This window comes from Ambystoma mexicanum, chromosome 3q, assembly GCF_040938575.1.
Source record: "Ambystoma mexicanum isolate Mex_15411 chromosome 3q, UKY_AmexF1_1, whole genome shotgun sequence".
Classification (NCBI taxonomy): domain Eukaryota; kingdom Metazoa; phylum Chordata; class Amphibia; order Caudata; family Ambystomatidae; genus Ambystoma; species Ambystoma mexicanum.
In genome coordinates this window covers 543505511-543521754 of record NC_090926.1, presented here as the reverse complement: position 1 = coordinate 543521754, position 16244 = coordinate 543505511, and the positions used below count along the sequence as shown (strand labels likewise).

General features: G+C 45.6%; 1 protein-coding gene across 2 annotated transcripts in view; it reads right to left on the bottom strand.

Annotated features, from left to right (window-relative positions):
- DOCK2 (dedicator of cytokinesis 2) overlaps window positions 1-16244 on the bottom strand; it is a 2833934-nt gene that overhangs the window by 2670823 nt on the left and 146867 nt on the right. For both annotated transcript variants that reach the window (XM_069654309.1, XM_069654310.1), the window contains exon 3: window positions 8527-8567. In XM_069654309.1, the coding sequence (XP_069510410.1) occupies window positions 8527-8567 (41 nt within the window). The remainder of the gene's footprint in view (window positions 1-8526; window positions 8568-16244) is intronic.

Genomic DNA, 16244 nt, shown 5'->3' with positions numbered 1-16244 from the left:
TCATCAGAGACATCGCCGAGAGGTGCGCTGGGGTAGTGCTATGTTTGGAAGCAGGAGGAAGAATCACCAGCTGGTCGAGAGAACTGGAGCATGTGGCCCACCTGGAATGCACCGCCTGAGAACAGGAAGCTGCTGTGGAGCCAATGCTGAGTTTGGAGGGTTAACAAGGTACCCTGGTGGGGGCAAGAGACCCAGAGGCAACAAGGGTGACTGGTGAGCAACACAAGGAGGGTTGGGAGAATGGACGGCTTGCTGGAAACCCCAAAGGACCATACCGTCATGAGACATGGGTGTGGGAACCACAACCAATAAGGAGTGACATCAATAGTCTTCTTCTTCGTGACAGTCCCTGGTGGACTGGGGGATCAGGGCTACCTAGACCATGTGAGAGAGAAATAAACCAGTACCAAAGGGGTCTGGGACCCGAGAGGAAGAAACCAATACCAAAGGGGTCTGAGACCAGGGAGAAAGACACCAATAAAAAAGGGGTCTGGGGCCCAGAAAGAATGAAATCAATACAAGGTTGTCTGAGACTGGACAAAAAGGATACCTGGCAGGATAATAAACCGGGTATAAATATTGAGAAGTGAGAAGAGCTAAGAAGGGTCTGAGACCCACATCCAATAACAAACTGCCTCCAAAATCATTGTTGTTGTCACAATACATGGCAGGTCAATGCACAAGGTAGTCTGTGAACATGGGAAGCACTGCGAGCATTGTGAGAGAGGCCAGGGGAAGGGAGACATACCCCCTGGTGTTGAACATTGTGAGAGAAGCCAGGAGAAGGAAGTCAATATCTTGTTCCTGTGAAGACCTTGAGAGAGGCCAGGGAGACAGACCCCCTGGTGCTGATGAACATTGGGAAAGAGGCCAGGAGAAGAAGTCTTTCTCTTGGCACTGTGAAGAGCTCGAGAAAGGCCACCTGAAGGGATGCATACCCCCTGGTGTTGATGAACACTGTGAAAGGAGCCAAGATGAATGAGTCGTTCTAGTGGCATTGTGAAGAGTCTTTTAAAGGCCAGGAGAAGAAAAACACTTGTCCTGGCATTGGGAAAACCACTGAGAAACCTGAGAAAGATCAAGGGGAGGAAGTCATCCCCCTTACACTGTGAAGATATGAGACTTGTGTTCTATCTGCCTTGCTGGAACCCTAATCCAAAGAACCTTTTGAGGCTTTTTATTTGTATCCTTTGAGAAGAGAATTTCATTTGCATCACCCAGAGGCAGACTTTGGGCTGTCACCCAGAAGAAGGAACCATTATTCTGGACCAAGAAGACCACCCTTTCCCTTGATTGAGTTTATAGTATAAGGGTTGGAAATAGGTTTTGGACGCAAGATGGTGGACTGTTTTGCTTTAGACGGACATCCTGACAGATTTCTTAGTATGTAATTGAGTCAGGCAAACCCCTCTTAGAACTAGTGTCTGATAGTGTTGTCTCTTTTATTTTCTCACTAATCAAAGTCAATAGACAAAAGCATACCACCTGTGTGTCAGTCCCCTACTTCTACACACATACAGACCCCTAAAGCAGGCTAGCTTTAGTCTAATTGCTTGGGAGCTTTAGTCTTTAAAAGAAGGGGGTTCCAGCTCCTTCTTAGATACACTTTGGAACAAACTCCTAAGAAGAATTTCATTGGACCCCTGTTGGGATAGTTGACTTTCCATACCCCGCCACCAGTGAGGTGAAGACTGAGTGTCCAAGGCAGAGAGAAAGCTCTGTTCCCTACCCACCCCCATGGCATATTGGGGACAGACCTGCATCTCTGCCGTTCACACTGCTGCCCAATAACCCATTGTGGTGAAGGATCCCTGACAGTGTGCACCAGCCTCCCTTGATGGGAGCCGAAGAACAAGGACTGACCTTGTCCCTGAGACCCGTGAATGGGACTCACTGCATCCTGAGAGCCAAAAGCCCTGTGATTCATCGCATCAGAACCTGTCAAACTGCTGTTGAACCAGGTTCACCAAATCTCGATCCAGAAGGAATCTCTGGGACCGACTTTCATTAAGCTCTTCAAACTCAAACCACACATTGTAGCATGTTTACCGCTGCACTGCAATAAATGAGTACATTGTTGCCTCATCTTGAACCACAAGCTCTCTGTTCCATCTGCCACCTCTGAATCACCACTCAACCCACGCACCTCTTTGCTGCCAATCAATCGTCATCGCCAATCGAACTGACTCTGGTGGATCCTGGTGCCCTGATCAATAGACGCTGCATTGTACCACTCAGACCGTATCTGCACATCCAGTCACCAGCATCACCACAATCTACTTTGTCAAAGAACCAACCCTGGTAGCCCACATGATCTGCAGCCCCTCGAGTGCTTCATCGAACCAATTACTTAGACCAGCCCATCAAGTGACCAACCTCTTCACAGTGGAACCAACCCTTGAAACAACCATGGTGGGTTTCACGATTAGTTCTTCTTCGAGCATCGCCTACAAACCACAGACAGCTCCCGTTCAACCTCTGCTTAACGCCGTTTCCCACCTCGAACAACTTGACTGCCGTACCAGAAAAGTCTTGAACTGCACAAACAGTACCAAGAAGCCTGGTTTACCATAGTCGAACTGCCACGAAGGTACTATTGGCCCAGAACTACACTCTAGGTCCAATGTGGGCCCTAAAAACTGGTTAGATCACTGATGCACCTTTTGACTCAAGACATTTCCTTTGAAAAGAATATTGTGGTCATTGGAATTACCCATCATCCCTGTATTTTTGTCCTGAACGCTGCATTCTCTCTTTTTCCCATATTCTCTGTTCTTTCCACAGGGGTGGCTTTTATACAGTTTTTCTATTACGTTTTCTTGCAGATGGTGTATTTTTATAAAGTTATATATATTTGTATAGACCTTGATTGGACATTCCCTTTATTTTGAGCTGTGATCCTTTGCTGTTTGGGTCACTACTGAATAACATTCACACCCCTATTGACAGTATACCCTTCCCTCGGCGCACATTACCACAAAAGGCGAACAAGGTATATCTCTTGACTCTGCCTGTTTTACCTTTACGACTGGGATCGCTGTTGGTTTGTAGAAGTGTGAGGGCTGAGTAGGTGATTCAGTGGAAGTCATTTTGCCACAGTACTGCCCCCTCATTTCAAGATGGCTGATCGCCAATGCATTTTGACAAACATTATGCAGCATATTCAGAATGCTAAAGTGCATCAGTTGTAAGGTAAGAATGTATCTTTCTATAAAGACCCAAATTCTCGGACGTAACTCATTCTATTGATTGAGTCAGCATGTTTAGCACAGATCACTAATTCTTTTTTACAGCTTAATGCAGTCCCGCCCCATACCAAGGCAACTGCTATGTTTTGTGCCTCATGAGCACCCTCAACAATTCACAGGGTTGGCTGCTTAATTAATTTTATCCTTAGCCAGTTAAGAGACATCTATCAACTACTCAAGATGCTGTGTGGGCACTAACTGTTTAAACAGTCTCTTAGATTTGCACTCTCCAGTTGTTACTAAGTTGTGCCTTTTAAATATGTTTCTGTCACTGTGCGCTGCATTTTAGAGTGTGAAGATGTATTCATATACGGTTTTACAACTTAATGATGACCACCACCGATGAGGCCTCTGCAGCTTATTCTCAACATGAGACACGCATAAGAGGTCTGGCAACAACTGTCCAATTAATCTGAATGTGAGCTCCGTGTTTGAAAAAGCAAGTACATAATACATTTACTACCAACTGGTTATGCCTATTCTCTCCCCTTAAAGCCATCCTACAGGAAGACTTTCTCTGTTCATAGGAGTTGGCTTTAATCAAGCACTTAACTAAGAACTCACCACCTATTTAGCGACTTCAGGATCAGAACTATGTATTGACGGGCGAAAGTGTTGACTACCTAAACACTAGAAGGCCGGTGGGCATATCTAGACCTCACAATTTTCATCAATGGTCACAAGGCATTTCCCAGTAAATATTTGAAATATAATACATAGCAATGGAGTGGTACAGATTGCATGCCTATCGGTATTCCTTTTGACAATTTATTTTCTGGACGCAATTATTAAAAACCATCAAGAGTATTTTGTCAACTTTTAATAAAATATTTTGTATATGCTTGCAAAAAACAGTCATTTTAACACAGGATTTGCCTTTTATTCTTTTTTTTCTCTCTCAATGTTCATTGTTTACCATTTTTATAGCTTTTTTTGTCTTTCCATTATTAAGGATTATCACTATAGTAGATGGAACCTGTATGTACTATACTCAGACCCTCATCAGGAGGTTGGAGGTAACCATGCCGCTTTTAGCGACATGGTTGCCTCCTTACCGCATTCCGGGCCCGGGTTCCTCAAATGAGGACTTACCGGGCCATCGCAACCTTGGTGGCCCCGGTAATTCCGCGTTCGAGGAACCCAGACCCGGACCATCCCTAGTCCCATTCCAGCCCCCATAGGGCTCAATGGGAATGGGGATGGAGCTAACAACCGGCCCATTAATAACGGGCCCATTTCTAGCTCCCTGGTGTCCCTGCGGGACCCGGAATGGATGCCTGGTTTTTCCAGGCACCCATTGCGGGACCCGCGAGGAGACCTCGTGGTAGGGCGGAATGGGTTTACCGGCACCGGCACCTTTAGCGGTGCCGGTAAACCCATTCCGCCAACCTTGTGATGAGGGCCATTGTCGTAAATGTGGTACTCTTGACACTTTTTTTCTTTTAAAATTCTTTTATGATCAGTCACTCTAGTGTTATTACATTATTCTCTGCAATGTTTTGTCTCCAATTTCAAGCACTGGGAAAGCTCCAAAGATTGAAACATGTATTTGGCATGCATAATAAACATGAGCATTGTAACCTAGAACACCTATTGATAATAAGACTTGTTTCCCTTAATTCAAAGGCAATTCTTATTTTATACTTTTTGATCTCTTCTTCACAAAAAAATCAAATGATGAGTTCAAAGGTAAGAATTTAAGAGGCTTATTACCTAACATCAGACGCTAACAGCAGATGGCCAACTCTCTTCCGCCCAACTTTTACAAGGCCCAGTCAATGGGTGCAAAGCAGGAACACAGGAAGGTCTTTACAAGCTCTATGTAAAGTCAAGGCAGCAAAGCGAGCTTGCTCATGCAAATCAAGCTATCATCTTGGGAGGGAAGGCTTCCCGGGTTGGCAAGTAGGATCTAGTGAGAATCTTTTGCCCAAACGTAGAAGGGAACCAAGAGAGGGAACCAAGCAGCGCAGGCTGCCCTGGTGAGTTATTTCTGGCTCACAGACGATAAGAATAAGCCATGCTGGTAGCGCACTCTGGATTTCAGGAATCAGACCCCAACAGCAGAGAGACAAATCTTAGCCAACAGCACGGTCCTCGCGATTAAGAGAAAGGCAGAGACGGGTCATTAAGAGGTTGGAGGTAAGGGGTTAATGGCGCCGGTAAAGGTGCCGGTGCCGTTAACCCCTTACTGCCGCATTACGAGGTCCTTTAGCGGGTCCCGCTAAGGGCGGCTGGTTTTACCAGGCGCCCTTAGTTGGAGCCGCTAAAGGACCAGCATGCTAACAACGGACCCGTTATTGACGGGCCCGTTTTTAGCATGGTCCCCATTCCCATTGAGCCCTATGGGTGCTCGAATGGGAATGGGCTCCATGAATGGGGAAATACCGGGTCCTCCAAGGTTGGAATGGCCCGGTAATTCCCCATTTAGGGAACCCGCACCTGTTATGCGGAAGGGGGTAGCCATGGCGCTTATAGAGCCATGGCTACCTCCAACCTCGTAATGAGCCCCAATATTGTTCTTACAAGCTCTGTACAAGGTTGAGGCACCCCGGTGCCCTCAATCAGCAAATTGGGCCATCATATTTTAAGAAAGCTCTGCCAGGCATAGGAAGTAGACTGCCAGTGGGAATCTTTTGCCCATAAGTACAGGGATCCTCTCAAAGGTTACCAAGTAGTAGTGGGCAGCAGTCTGTGGGATCATTGGCTCACAAAGGATGAGATATAAATCCAAGGTGTGAAAAGATCCATAGGAATCAAGGCCGAGCCCAGGCTTTCATGCCTGTTTGCACTTCAAGCGGAAAATGTGACAGGATCTCCACAGTCACGATATCAGTAATGGTGCTATGAAAAAACATTCAAGTGTTTACTAAATTATATGCTGGTTTATTGCTGCCAATGCTTTGCTCTATGGCCTGTCTAGTGCTCTGTTGCTTCGGAGCTAGGTTTACCCTTTAAAAATACATAATAATAACATATATATATATATATATATATATATATATATATATATATATATATATATATATATATATATATATAATAGTGGAATCCTATGAATTATGTTTATTTTTAGCACGTGCTAAAAAGCAGGCAGAGTCTGTAGGGATCATGCTGCTGCACTCAATTCACATTACCCATGAGGCGGGAGATGCCTGCGGATTGTATGCACAGATAGGATTTTTTGCAATCGTTTCCACCCCGTGCTGTGCATATCTGTATACAAATGGTGCAGATGCAAAAAAGGGAGGTTTTCACGAATACGCACCATTTTGCATTCTCACAAAAATGAGGGCATCATTGAGAAGGGCATTTTATATGTTGAGGTATTCATGTCCACTACAGAAAACTAAATGCGTATGTATTTAAAAGTGTTTGCTTTATATTTACAATGATGTTCTAAATACTGAGTTCTTCCTGTGACATTGCACAACTCCGTGTCCATTACTAAGGTACGCATTAGGCCTCATTATAAGGGTGGCGGCCACGGTATGAACGATGCCGGTAAAGCACCGGGCCGCCGCATTACGAGTTCTGCTCGCGGGTTCCTGACAACCCGCCAGGTCTCACCTGGGGCTGTGCGGCACCTGCAAGCAGGAATCATGATTGCCCCGGCACCGTTACCAACGGTGGCGGTGCAACCATGCTCCCCTCCCCCATTATGTCCTGTGGGGTGCAGAATGGGGATCGGGAGTCCAGCATTGCCGCCACCCGCGAATGGACAATTACCGGCCCACTAATCTCGTAATGGGCCGGTTATTGCCCAATCGCGGGAGGCGATGCCGGTAGCGAGCATGGCGGTAGCCGTGCCTGCCATACAAGCACGGCTACCGCCATGCTCGTAATGAGGCCCAATGTAACGTGAAATTAAATCAATTATTTATTGAAATAAGTCTGCACATCACACCGAATATAAGGTTGTATGAAAGAACACATTTTCACAGACTATGATTAGCCATGTTTCACTTGGACTAACCGAACTGTCAGCATATGTTATCAGTGTGTATCAATATAATGCACATATGTCATTGTATGGTGTATGCAATTTACCCCATTATATATGGACCGTTCTATCATCTATATTATAATACAGAGGGTTCTGTGTGAGGAATGTGTTGTCGCTAACGGCTATTCACCGCCAGCAGTGGGTTTGATAAAGACTGTAGCAGAGCGCCCCCTCAGGAAACTTGAAGCTACTGCAATGCTGCACACCCCACCGCCACGCAGGCGCATATACACTTGCAGTGACCTTATCACCATACACCAAACTGGCATCTCAGTTTAGAGAGCATATGTGCGATGTGTGCAATCAAGTGGAAGTCTAGTGGTTCGAATATACAGCTGTGTAAGACTCAAACGCGAGTAATCGTCGCCGCCATGTGTTTTGTCAGCCGTGCGAATACCAATGTGGCTTTTAATGGCTCTGTTGCCACGGAGGCAATGTTCTCTTTCCGTGGAGCAGATGAGTTCTTCAATATTAAGAACAAGGGGGCGCCGCGACGTTTTTGTAAAGCCAACAACTCCCTCTGCATGCCTCGGAGAAACCGATTTATGTGCACCATGAAACGTTTCTCAACTGTCCAAGTTGCAAGACGGTAGGACTATCACTATGGTAGATAGCGTTTTAATGGTGCCCTTGCGCCAGCTCTAAAAATACCGGCTCGCGCTTCAGAGTAAAGGCAAACCCCAAAGCAGATTAACATTTTGAAAATTCCAAGAGCAGCAAAATGTAGGGGCACTGTACATCAGCAGCCAGCGAGCAGGTGGTATCGTCGGAAGCATCCTCCGAGCCACCGTCCCTGTTGGGCGAGCGAGGCGAGCAGCTGCATGGCTCAGGGGCGTCAAATGGATTCGGCACATTATCCCACTGGGGCGGGGGGAACCATGAAAAAGGACACCCATGAGCCTCCAACAGAACTCTGGATTTGCGAGAGCGCTGACAGCCAGTCCCTGGTGTCCGATTTTAATGAAACGTTAATGACTAACTCTGAGACCTTGTCCCTCATGATAATCTGCACAATCCACTTCACGATTGATTTCAATGTACTTCTAGCTGTCTGCATTGGCTTTCACCAGAGATGCGCAGTAAACCATGCCGATGTTTATTCTGTAAATACATTTGGAAAAAACAAATCGTGGCACAGAAGCAACCATTTTTCAAACACTTTGCAAAAGGATTAGGAGCTCTAAACATGCGTTGCCTCTGTTCTTAGAGAAGGAAACAAATGAACATATGTGTTTACAAAAATAAATTCACAGAAGTTCTGGCAGTTGCATTTACCTCGTAATGTCTTTGCTTTGTCAGATATCCCCTGTACCAGTCTGAAAATAAAAACATGGCGTGTTATTAAAACATGATAAAATCCCAATGAAAAGTATAGTCCGCATCCTTTTATGTTGCCATAGTGATTCTAAATTAAAAACCGATAAATACTGGCTGTCCCCTTCCAAATCTCCATGCAGTGAGCATTGCAGAGTTGGTAGTTGATCTTAGAGAAGTGAGAACACAGAAAAGTAGGCTGAGTTCTAATGAAGCATGCCATTAGATAAACAATTATTTTATAAACTATAAGGGGAAATGATGAAATGACTGCACAAAAATCCATATTTACGGCTATAAATAACAAGCTATGGCAAAGCCAACGTTTGGGGATTTTGGCACGAGCCATGAGAGGGTACACTTGGGCGTCCACCCGTCACCGCAGTGACCATAAATAGGACGAACAAAGCATTGATTTTACAGGTGCCACTGAAAAATACAAATACTCATGTACAAATTAAATACATAGTTGGCAATATTTCCTGTCATAAAATTAGCTCTCCGAGTGATAAAGCTATAGAAGAAAACATGTTATTGTTTGAACATTTTAGCGCTCACAACGAGTTAGTACTTCAGTGTGACTCTTCTAGCCGCGTCCACCGATACATGTGAAGAAACATGCGATAGGTGGAGGAGACAGTAGCACTGTTAGGATGCTGCAGTTAGGCTTCATTGTTTGTTTGTAATGAGTTAGCACTCTGATTCAGAAGGATTACACAAAGGCACTCTGTAAAGACCCACTGGTAGAGAAAAGGAATTCCATAAGGGTATACTCGACTATGCTATCTTAGTCGATTTCTTCTATGCACCTGCATATTTCATAATGTAAAATACATTTCCCAAATCCATACTTTTAAGTTGTGTGTTTGCATTGCTGATTGAATTTATTTTATTTAGTTACTGATTTCCTAATTTATCAAGTTAGTCAACATCTGGTTTGCTTGTCCTACTTGTGCTTCATCAGGACTTCAAGTTGCTGCATAGATGTTCACATGGCCCATTCCAGTCATGATGTGCTAGACCAGTCCCGGTTTTAGCTTTTATATTCTGGTACTCGTATAAAACGGGAACACTTGGGGTGACAGGTCCCAGAATTCAAAGTTAAAACTGGGACTGTACTAACAATTCCCGACTGAAATGGGACATGTAATGTGCTGTATCAAAACTATTCCTCTGTACGTGCCAGTCCATGTTTCCATTGGACATGAATGCTTATGTACATACAACTGAAGAGCTCTGATGCATTGACTTCAAGTTAGGCATGACACACGTTAACCTAAATGACAGAAACAGTAGGTAAATAACCTTGTATTAGAAATATACACAAAACCTGCCCATAAAAGTACACATTTGTAAAATGTGTCCTCAAGAATATTCACTTACAGATATTCATTTGGCATAATTTTAGCTCATGGAAATTCCTGCTGCAAGTTATCCTGTTTTAGCTAAAGGATTCGTCCTGGACGACCTCTGAAAATTCTCCATCCATGTCTGAGAGGAAAATAAGGAAGAGTTCAACCGGCTGAGTGCCACTGCCAGGACAAGTACCTTTGGGAAAGGTCAGGTTGGGAGAGAGGTGACTGTCTATTGAATTTGCTTGTGGGACATGGGCAGCGGCCTACATGTCATTGGATTCTCCTAACACAGCATTGTTGGGTGAAAAGTTACCTCTTTCTAGCTAAAGGGGATGCAAGAGGCCTTTTTGTGGGATGTGTTATTCATGTACATTTCTGAATATGGCAGACAGATCTTGGCTATTTATTTATTTATTTTAATTCTTATTAATGCGCCAGATCGCCTGCAGGCCTCAAGGCGCAGCGAAAAGACCAAACTAAAGAATGACAAAATGAAGACGCACAATCAACAAACAAGAAGCACTAAGTCTAAGGAGCCCTGAAGAGAAATGTTTTCAGCTTCTTTCTGAATTCAGCAAGAGAAGTGGGTGACTTAAGGTCCAAAGGAATAAAGTATCAGGCAGCTGGGGGCACAACATCAAAAGTTGTCTTCCCAAATTTGGCTATGTTAAATCTGGGTTGGCTGAGCTTAGCCTGTTCAAGTGACCTAAGTACATATTGCTGAATGCGCTCAGCAAGATATGTGGGTGCAGCAGCAGTTAGACACTTAAAAGTAAGTGTCGGGATTTTAAAGGAGACCCGGTGCTTGATCGGAAGCCAGTGCAATTTTTTCTGGCTTTGGAAATGAAGTGCTGTCTGGGAATTCCTAGCACTGCTCTGACCGCGCCCTTTTGTGTGACCTGTAGGGCGGCCAGGTTGGATTGAGCAGTGCCTGCTAGGAGGCTATTACAGTAATCCAGCCTCAAATTGATTAGAGCCGAAGCTAGGATAAACATGTTTTTAACAGACAGGAAGGGACGCACAAAACCCAGCTTCTTATTGATCCAACCGCATGATGCACAGATCTTGGCTGCGTGAGGCCTCATGGTAAACTCTGAATCAATCGTGACACTGAGTGGTTTAACACTCTGAGCCACGGGAATGGAAACACTGGAAATCAAAAAAAGATGCATATTCCGGAGAGAGATTTTTTTTAGTTGGAGGCAGTGATGAGAATCTGAGATTTGTCAGTATTAAGGGCCATGGAATTTGCAATCATCCAAGAATTAATGATTGAATAGATGGTAATAATAGCCTGAGAGTCCTGGGCATAGATGCCCTAGAGTTCCAGTATGACCTGGGTGTCATCAGAATAATTAGTATACTTGACACCCAGGTCATCAAGCAGCAAAAGAAGGAGAAGAATATAAAAGAGAGTGGGAGAGAATGAAGACCTCTGGGGAACACCCTGTGTGAGAAGAGTGGGACAGGAAGAGGCATTGTGAATTACAACACAAGCATTACGTGGACCTAGGAAGGAAACCAACCATTGCATGGTCAAGTTGCTACAACCCACCAAGGATTGCAGCCTAGATGCCAGCAGCTCATGGTCGACCAAATCGAACGCGGCCGAGAGATCTAGCAATATGAGAAGTGCAGGATGACCATGATCGATAATGGCTGGCAGGTTAGACTTCAAATCGAGCATGGCAGTCTCCTATATTGAAATGTTGTATTGCTAGATCTGCTATGAAACCTTGGTGGGAAGCTCTAGAGTGAAGAGAATGTTTTCACAAAATCGCAAGCCCCTTTATGTCTTTGATCATGGGATGCTGCTTCTAAAGATCTACAGGTGCTCATTGGACCAGGCCCAGCAGCTTCACGCACCTTATGTGAAAGCACATGGTATGCTCAGATGGCCTCCATTAAAAGGCAGTTTGTTACATGGAGACTCTGTTATGAAGTCGGGCGTTATTTGCAGGAGCCTGTGGTCGCAGGGTGGTTTCAGATGATGATCTTGGTTGCTGCTTGCCAGTAACATGAACTGAGTGTGAGGTTTCAAAGCAGTTCCATTTTAGTGGTACCATTGATCCCCACTCACCATCATACATAGTACATCTCGGGTTTGGATTAATTGGCAGCTTCACAAAAAGCATGTTTGCCTTCATAGACTTCAATGGAATAGCCCACCCAGCCAACCTTCATCACCCACCAAAATATTTTTCATTTTTGTTTTCTTCAACGTGATTTCTTGGTACAAACATGTGTCTCGCCATCTTTGCAGGCTAGACGGTTGCACTCCTCAACCTGAAGAGTTATAAAGGTAAACAATGGATGAAAGAGCAGGGGTCAGCCTCTCGGATCACACCACAAACCTGTGCATTTGTTAGCAAAGACATGCCTTCAAATAGCAGGCTGAAAGTTGAAAGCAAAGAAGGGCAGCACTGTGGTGGATCTCTGGTGTCCATGGCATGATCATACAGGAGAAGGCAGGCAGAGCAGGAGGACATACAGTAGTATGAGAAAAGATGCCTATGGCTCGAATGCAGAGAGGGCCGGGATAGAGTTTAGGGACTGCTATCTTCCTGTCTTGACACACCAACAAGCAGGCAAAGAAGATAAAGGAGAGACCAGTGTGTATGTTTTGGGCGAGAATGATAAGGAATTAGGCAGCAACCCTAACAGCTCTGGGTGGGTACATAGCCAAAAGACATCTGCAGGAAATGCGTCACTCCTAAAATGCCATGGCCCCTACTACGAGTCCCACTGAACCCTCTTGGTAGTGGCTGGTTTGGGCACACAATATTTTTTTTAATACACTTCAACTCTAGTTTTGATAATGGAAATCAATTATGGGCAGTTAAGGGATCGTGCCACAATTGTATAATGTATAATGCAAAAAGGAGTCAACTTTGACACTTTACTGCCTACAAAAATCGTTCCGTAGCGGTATAACATGCCGATATACTGTATTCCATCTGATTGGAAATTACATTTGAAAAAGTTTGATATTTTCATGACCTCGTAGCACTTGCATTTTGGATGGTATATCGTCCACTGCTGCCCTCTGTCTCCAAATTGAAAATATGCGTATAGTCTCAGAAAATTATTTGTCCTTTAAAAAGGGCATCCAAGTTGGATGATGAAGAATCCTTGGCTTTCTTTTATGTCATCACTCCTGGCAGTTATGGGAGTCTCCTGACAATTGTGACGGAGCCGGGGTTACAGCCACAAATCCAATTCTGTAAAATCCAGTGAGTGATAAATTAGGCAAAAGCTTGCCATGCTCTTATCCCAGGTTGTGCAAAAGCAAAACCCTACAATGCAACAAATCGTGTCACTTGGAAATAGAAAATATTTCTTTTGAGTAATAAGATTTTTGAATCTGAGTCGGATTTTTTGTGACGTAATGGAGAAAAGGTGAAAGTTAGTGCCACACATGGCCTCAAGAATAAACAAAGCCCCTCATTACGAGAAGTGCGGTAAAAACGGGGTCATTACCGGCATGGAAGAACGAGCGGGTCCGTGCTCGTTTGACGCCGCTAATAGTGGCTGATTAAGAGTGCGCGAGCACGCGCTAACCCCCATGCCGGTAATGACCATACCGGCATGCCGCTAAAGGCCCTCCAACCCCCTATAGCACCATCATGGGACCTGCCGATACCGCCTCCACCTAGGAGGAGCCCCTTAATACCACCCCGGTAATAACACCATGCTAATACTGGGCTGGCAATACCAGACCCAGAAGTAACGTCATTGCGTCGGAACGGGAAATACGCCGGTGGCCATCTTTAAAAACACAATCCATTGCAATCCTCCCAAATCACCAGTGTATTACAGGAGAGACCAGGGCCTTCCAAATCACCATGTCCAAGGCAAGCAGAAAATCTAACCCCCGCCTGCGCAAGAAGCATTTTTCAGATGAAGAACTGAACATGTTGGCGGACACCCTCGCTGCCCATGCCGAGGACATAAATACCCATAACCTCAAGAGGGAGGCACAGCAGAAGAAAAAGGAGATTTGGGAGGAGGTAGCCCGCAAGGTTTCTGCTGTTGGACCCACCCCACGGACAGTGAAACACTGTAAGAAAAGGTGGGATGACCTCCGCCTGAGGGTACGAAACGTCCTGGCCAGCAATCGGAGGGAGTCCATGGCCACAGGCGGGGGTGCCCACTCCCCCACAAAACTTATGCGCTGGGAAGAGAAGTGCAGTTCCTTCATCCAGATGGAGTCCATCGAGGGCTTTGGGGAGATGGAGATGGGTGCCGCAACATCTGGAGATGGAGGTGAGTGACCTTGCAGACCCCAGTAGGGGAAACCATGATGTAGCACAAGTGATCTGGAATGGAGTCTAGGCAAGGGAATGCATGTCCCAATGCACACACATCAACATATCCATGTCTAGATGGAGGCCCAAACCCTGCCACACTGAAATGCATGCTGAGTGCCAATACCATTACCAACAGACAGCCAACACACACGGACCATTCCCATGTCATACATCACACAAACCCCAATCCAACGGCATGCCACCTGCCATGCAGCATTCCTGAATTGAAACGTCACGGCTAATGACAAAATGCCCCCCTTCAAACTACCCTGTGTGACACACCTGTAAGATATGAATGTATGATAAATGAAAATCTCCACAGCACCATATAATGCAACTTGCATACTGCAAAGCAAAGATGGGATATCCCCTGGTCAATATCTATGGTATCGGAGGATACGCGAAACAGCGCGACACAAATGGGACTCCTGGCCAGAGGAACCCGAGCCGTATCATCTCACAACGCTACTATACAATTTAGGTGAGGGACAGAAATTGGTCTCCCAAATATACAGCCATCTCAGTGACAACATCAACCCAAAAGGAGAGATAATGAAAAACAAGTGGGAGATGGACACGGGACGAGAAATGACGGAGGAGGAATGGAACAGGGCACTCGCATTCCCCAAGGCTGTGTCCAGAAACCACAGATTCCGCTTCATACAGCTAAACATCCTGCACCAGACATACCTGACCCCACATAAGCTAACAACATTCAACAAACAAGCTCTAACTGCCCATGGTGCAAACTAGACAAGGCAGACCTCATACATATGTTCTAGGAATGCAACATAGTACAATCCCTATGGGCAAAAGTCAAGCAGACATATGAAGAAACGGACACCTCAAATTACAGATGGTCCCCCAAAGAATGCCTCTTGGGAACATACCCCAGACCGGCTAAACTCAAACACTGGGTGAAGCTAATAGACTTAATGTGCATAGTAGTTAAAACACATATCGCCATGTCCTGGAAAAAACCTGCGGGCCCAACCACAAAGCATGGCACAATGAACTAGTAAGGTGGGTCAACGCAGAAACAAGGGCATGGGAGGATAGTGTTGCCAGGTCAACCAACGAGTCAAGCGCCACCCTAGATGCATGGAAGGAAATAACCAGAACTGTACTCTATCCCTCAGATGATAAACCCCCATGAGCAAACATGGTCTGGACTACGCAATATCCCCAAAACACAAAGCCCCATAAGGGAGACCCCCAAACACCCAATGGCCCCACTCCATTGGAGATAGGAATCCCCCCCATCCCGACATCGCAACCTGCTGAGAACTCAGAGCCTGAACATTGAAGACTGGATAAGGAGACAGTTCATGTTAATATGTTAATTTGTTGAAAATGTTCTTGTTTATTATGTAACGCAGATGATTTTACAATAGATGGCACCCCCAATACGACGTATGTAATTATGTGATGATAAATGCCAATAAACAAATTTAAAAATAAAAAAATAATGCAACTTGCATGTTACACCATCACTGATGCCCTGCATCTCTTCTACCCCCCAGGTACTGCTGGAGAAGATACCAGTGAGGAACCAACCACAAGGGCATCCACGTCCCGGGCTAAGACAATTGGCACCGACAAAACCACCTCTGGGGCAGCCTCGCAGCCCACACTAAAACCCAGGGCGAGTGCCCAGGCCATGGCCACACATGAGGGCCCCACATCTACGCCTGAGACCGGGACAACAGTGCTGGCAACACCAGCGGAAGGCGAGGCCAGTGGTACACATTTTGCAGAAACAAGTTCGGCGAGCGAGGCAGCAGCCACTGCCCCACAGAGCGACATTGAAACTGGAGTGGAGGAGTATGTGGACGAGGATTGACTAACCCATGTGGCATGTCCACACTCCCCAAGCCCTGTGTCTACCCCCCAACCCCACACTCAGGCCACACCCACCAGCAGCATTGCAGATCCTTGACTCAGTCCCAGTCGCAGCACCCTCAACCACTGCTGCTCCCACCAACCTTGAGGCACGGCTAGCAAGGGTAGAGGC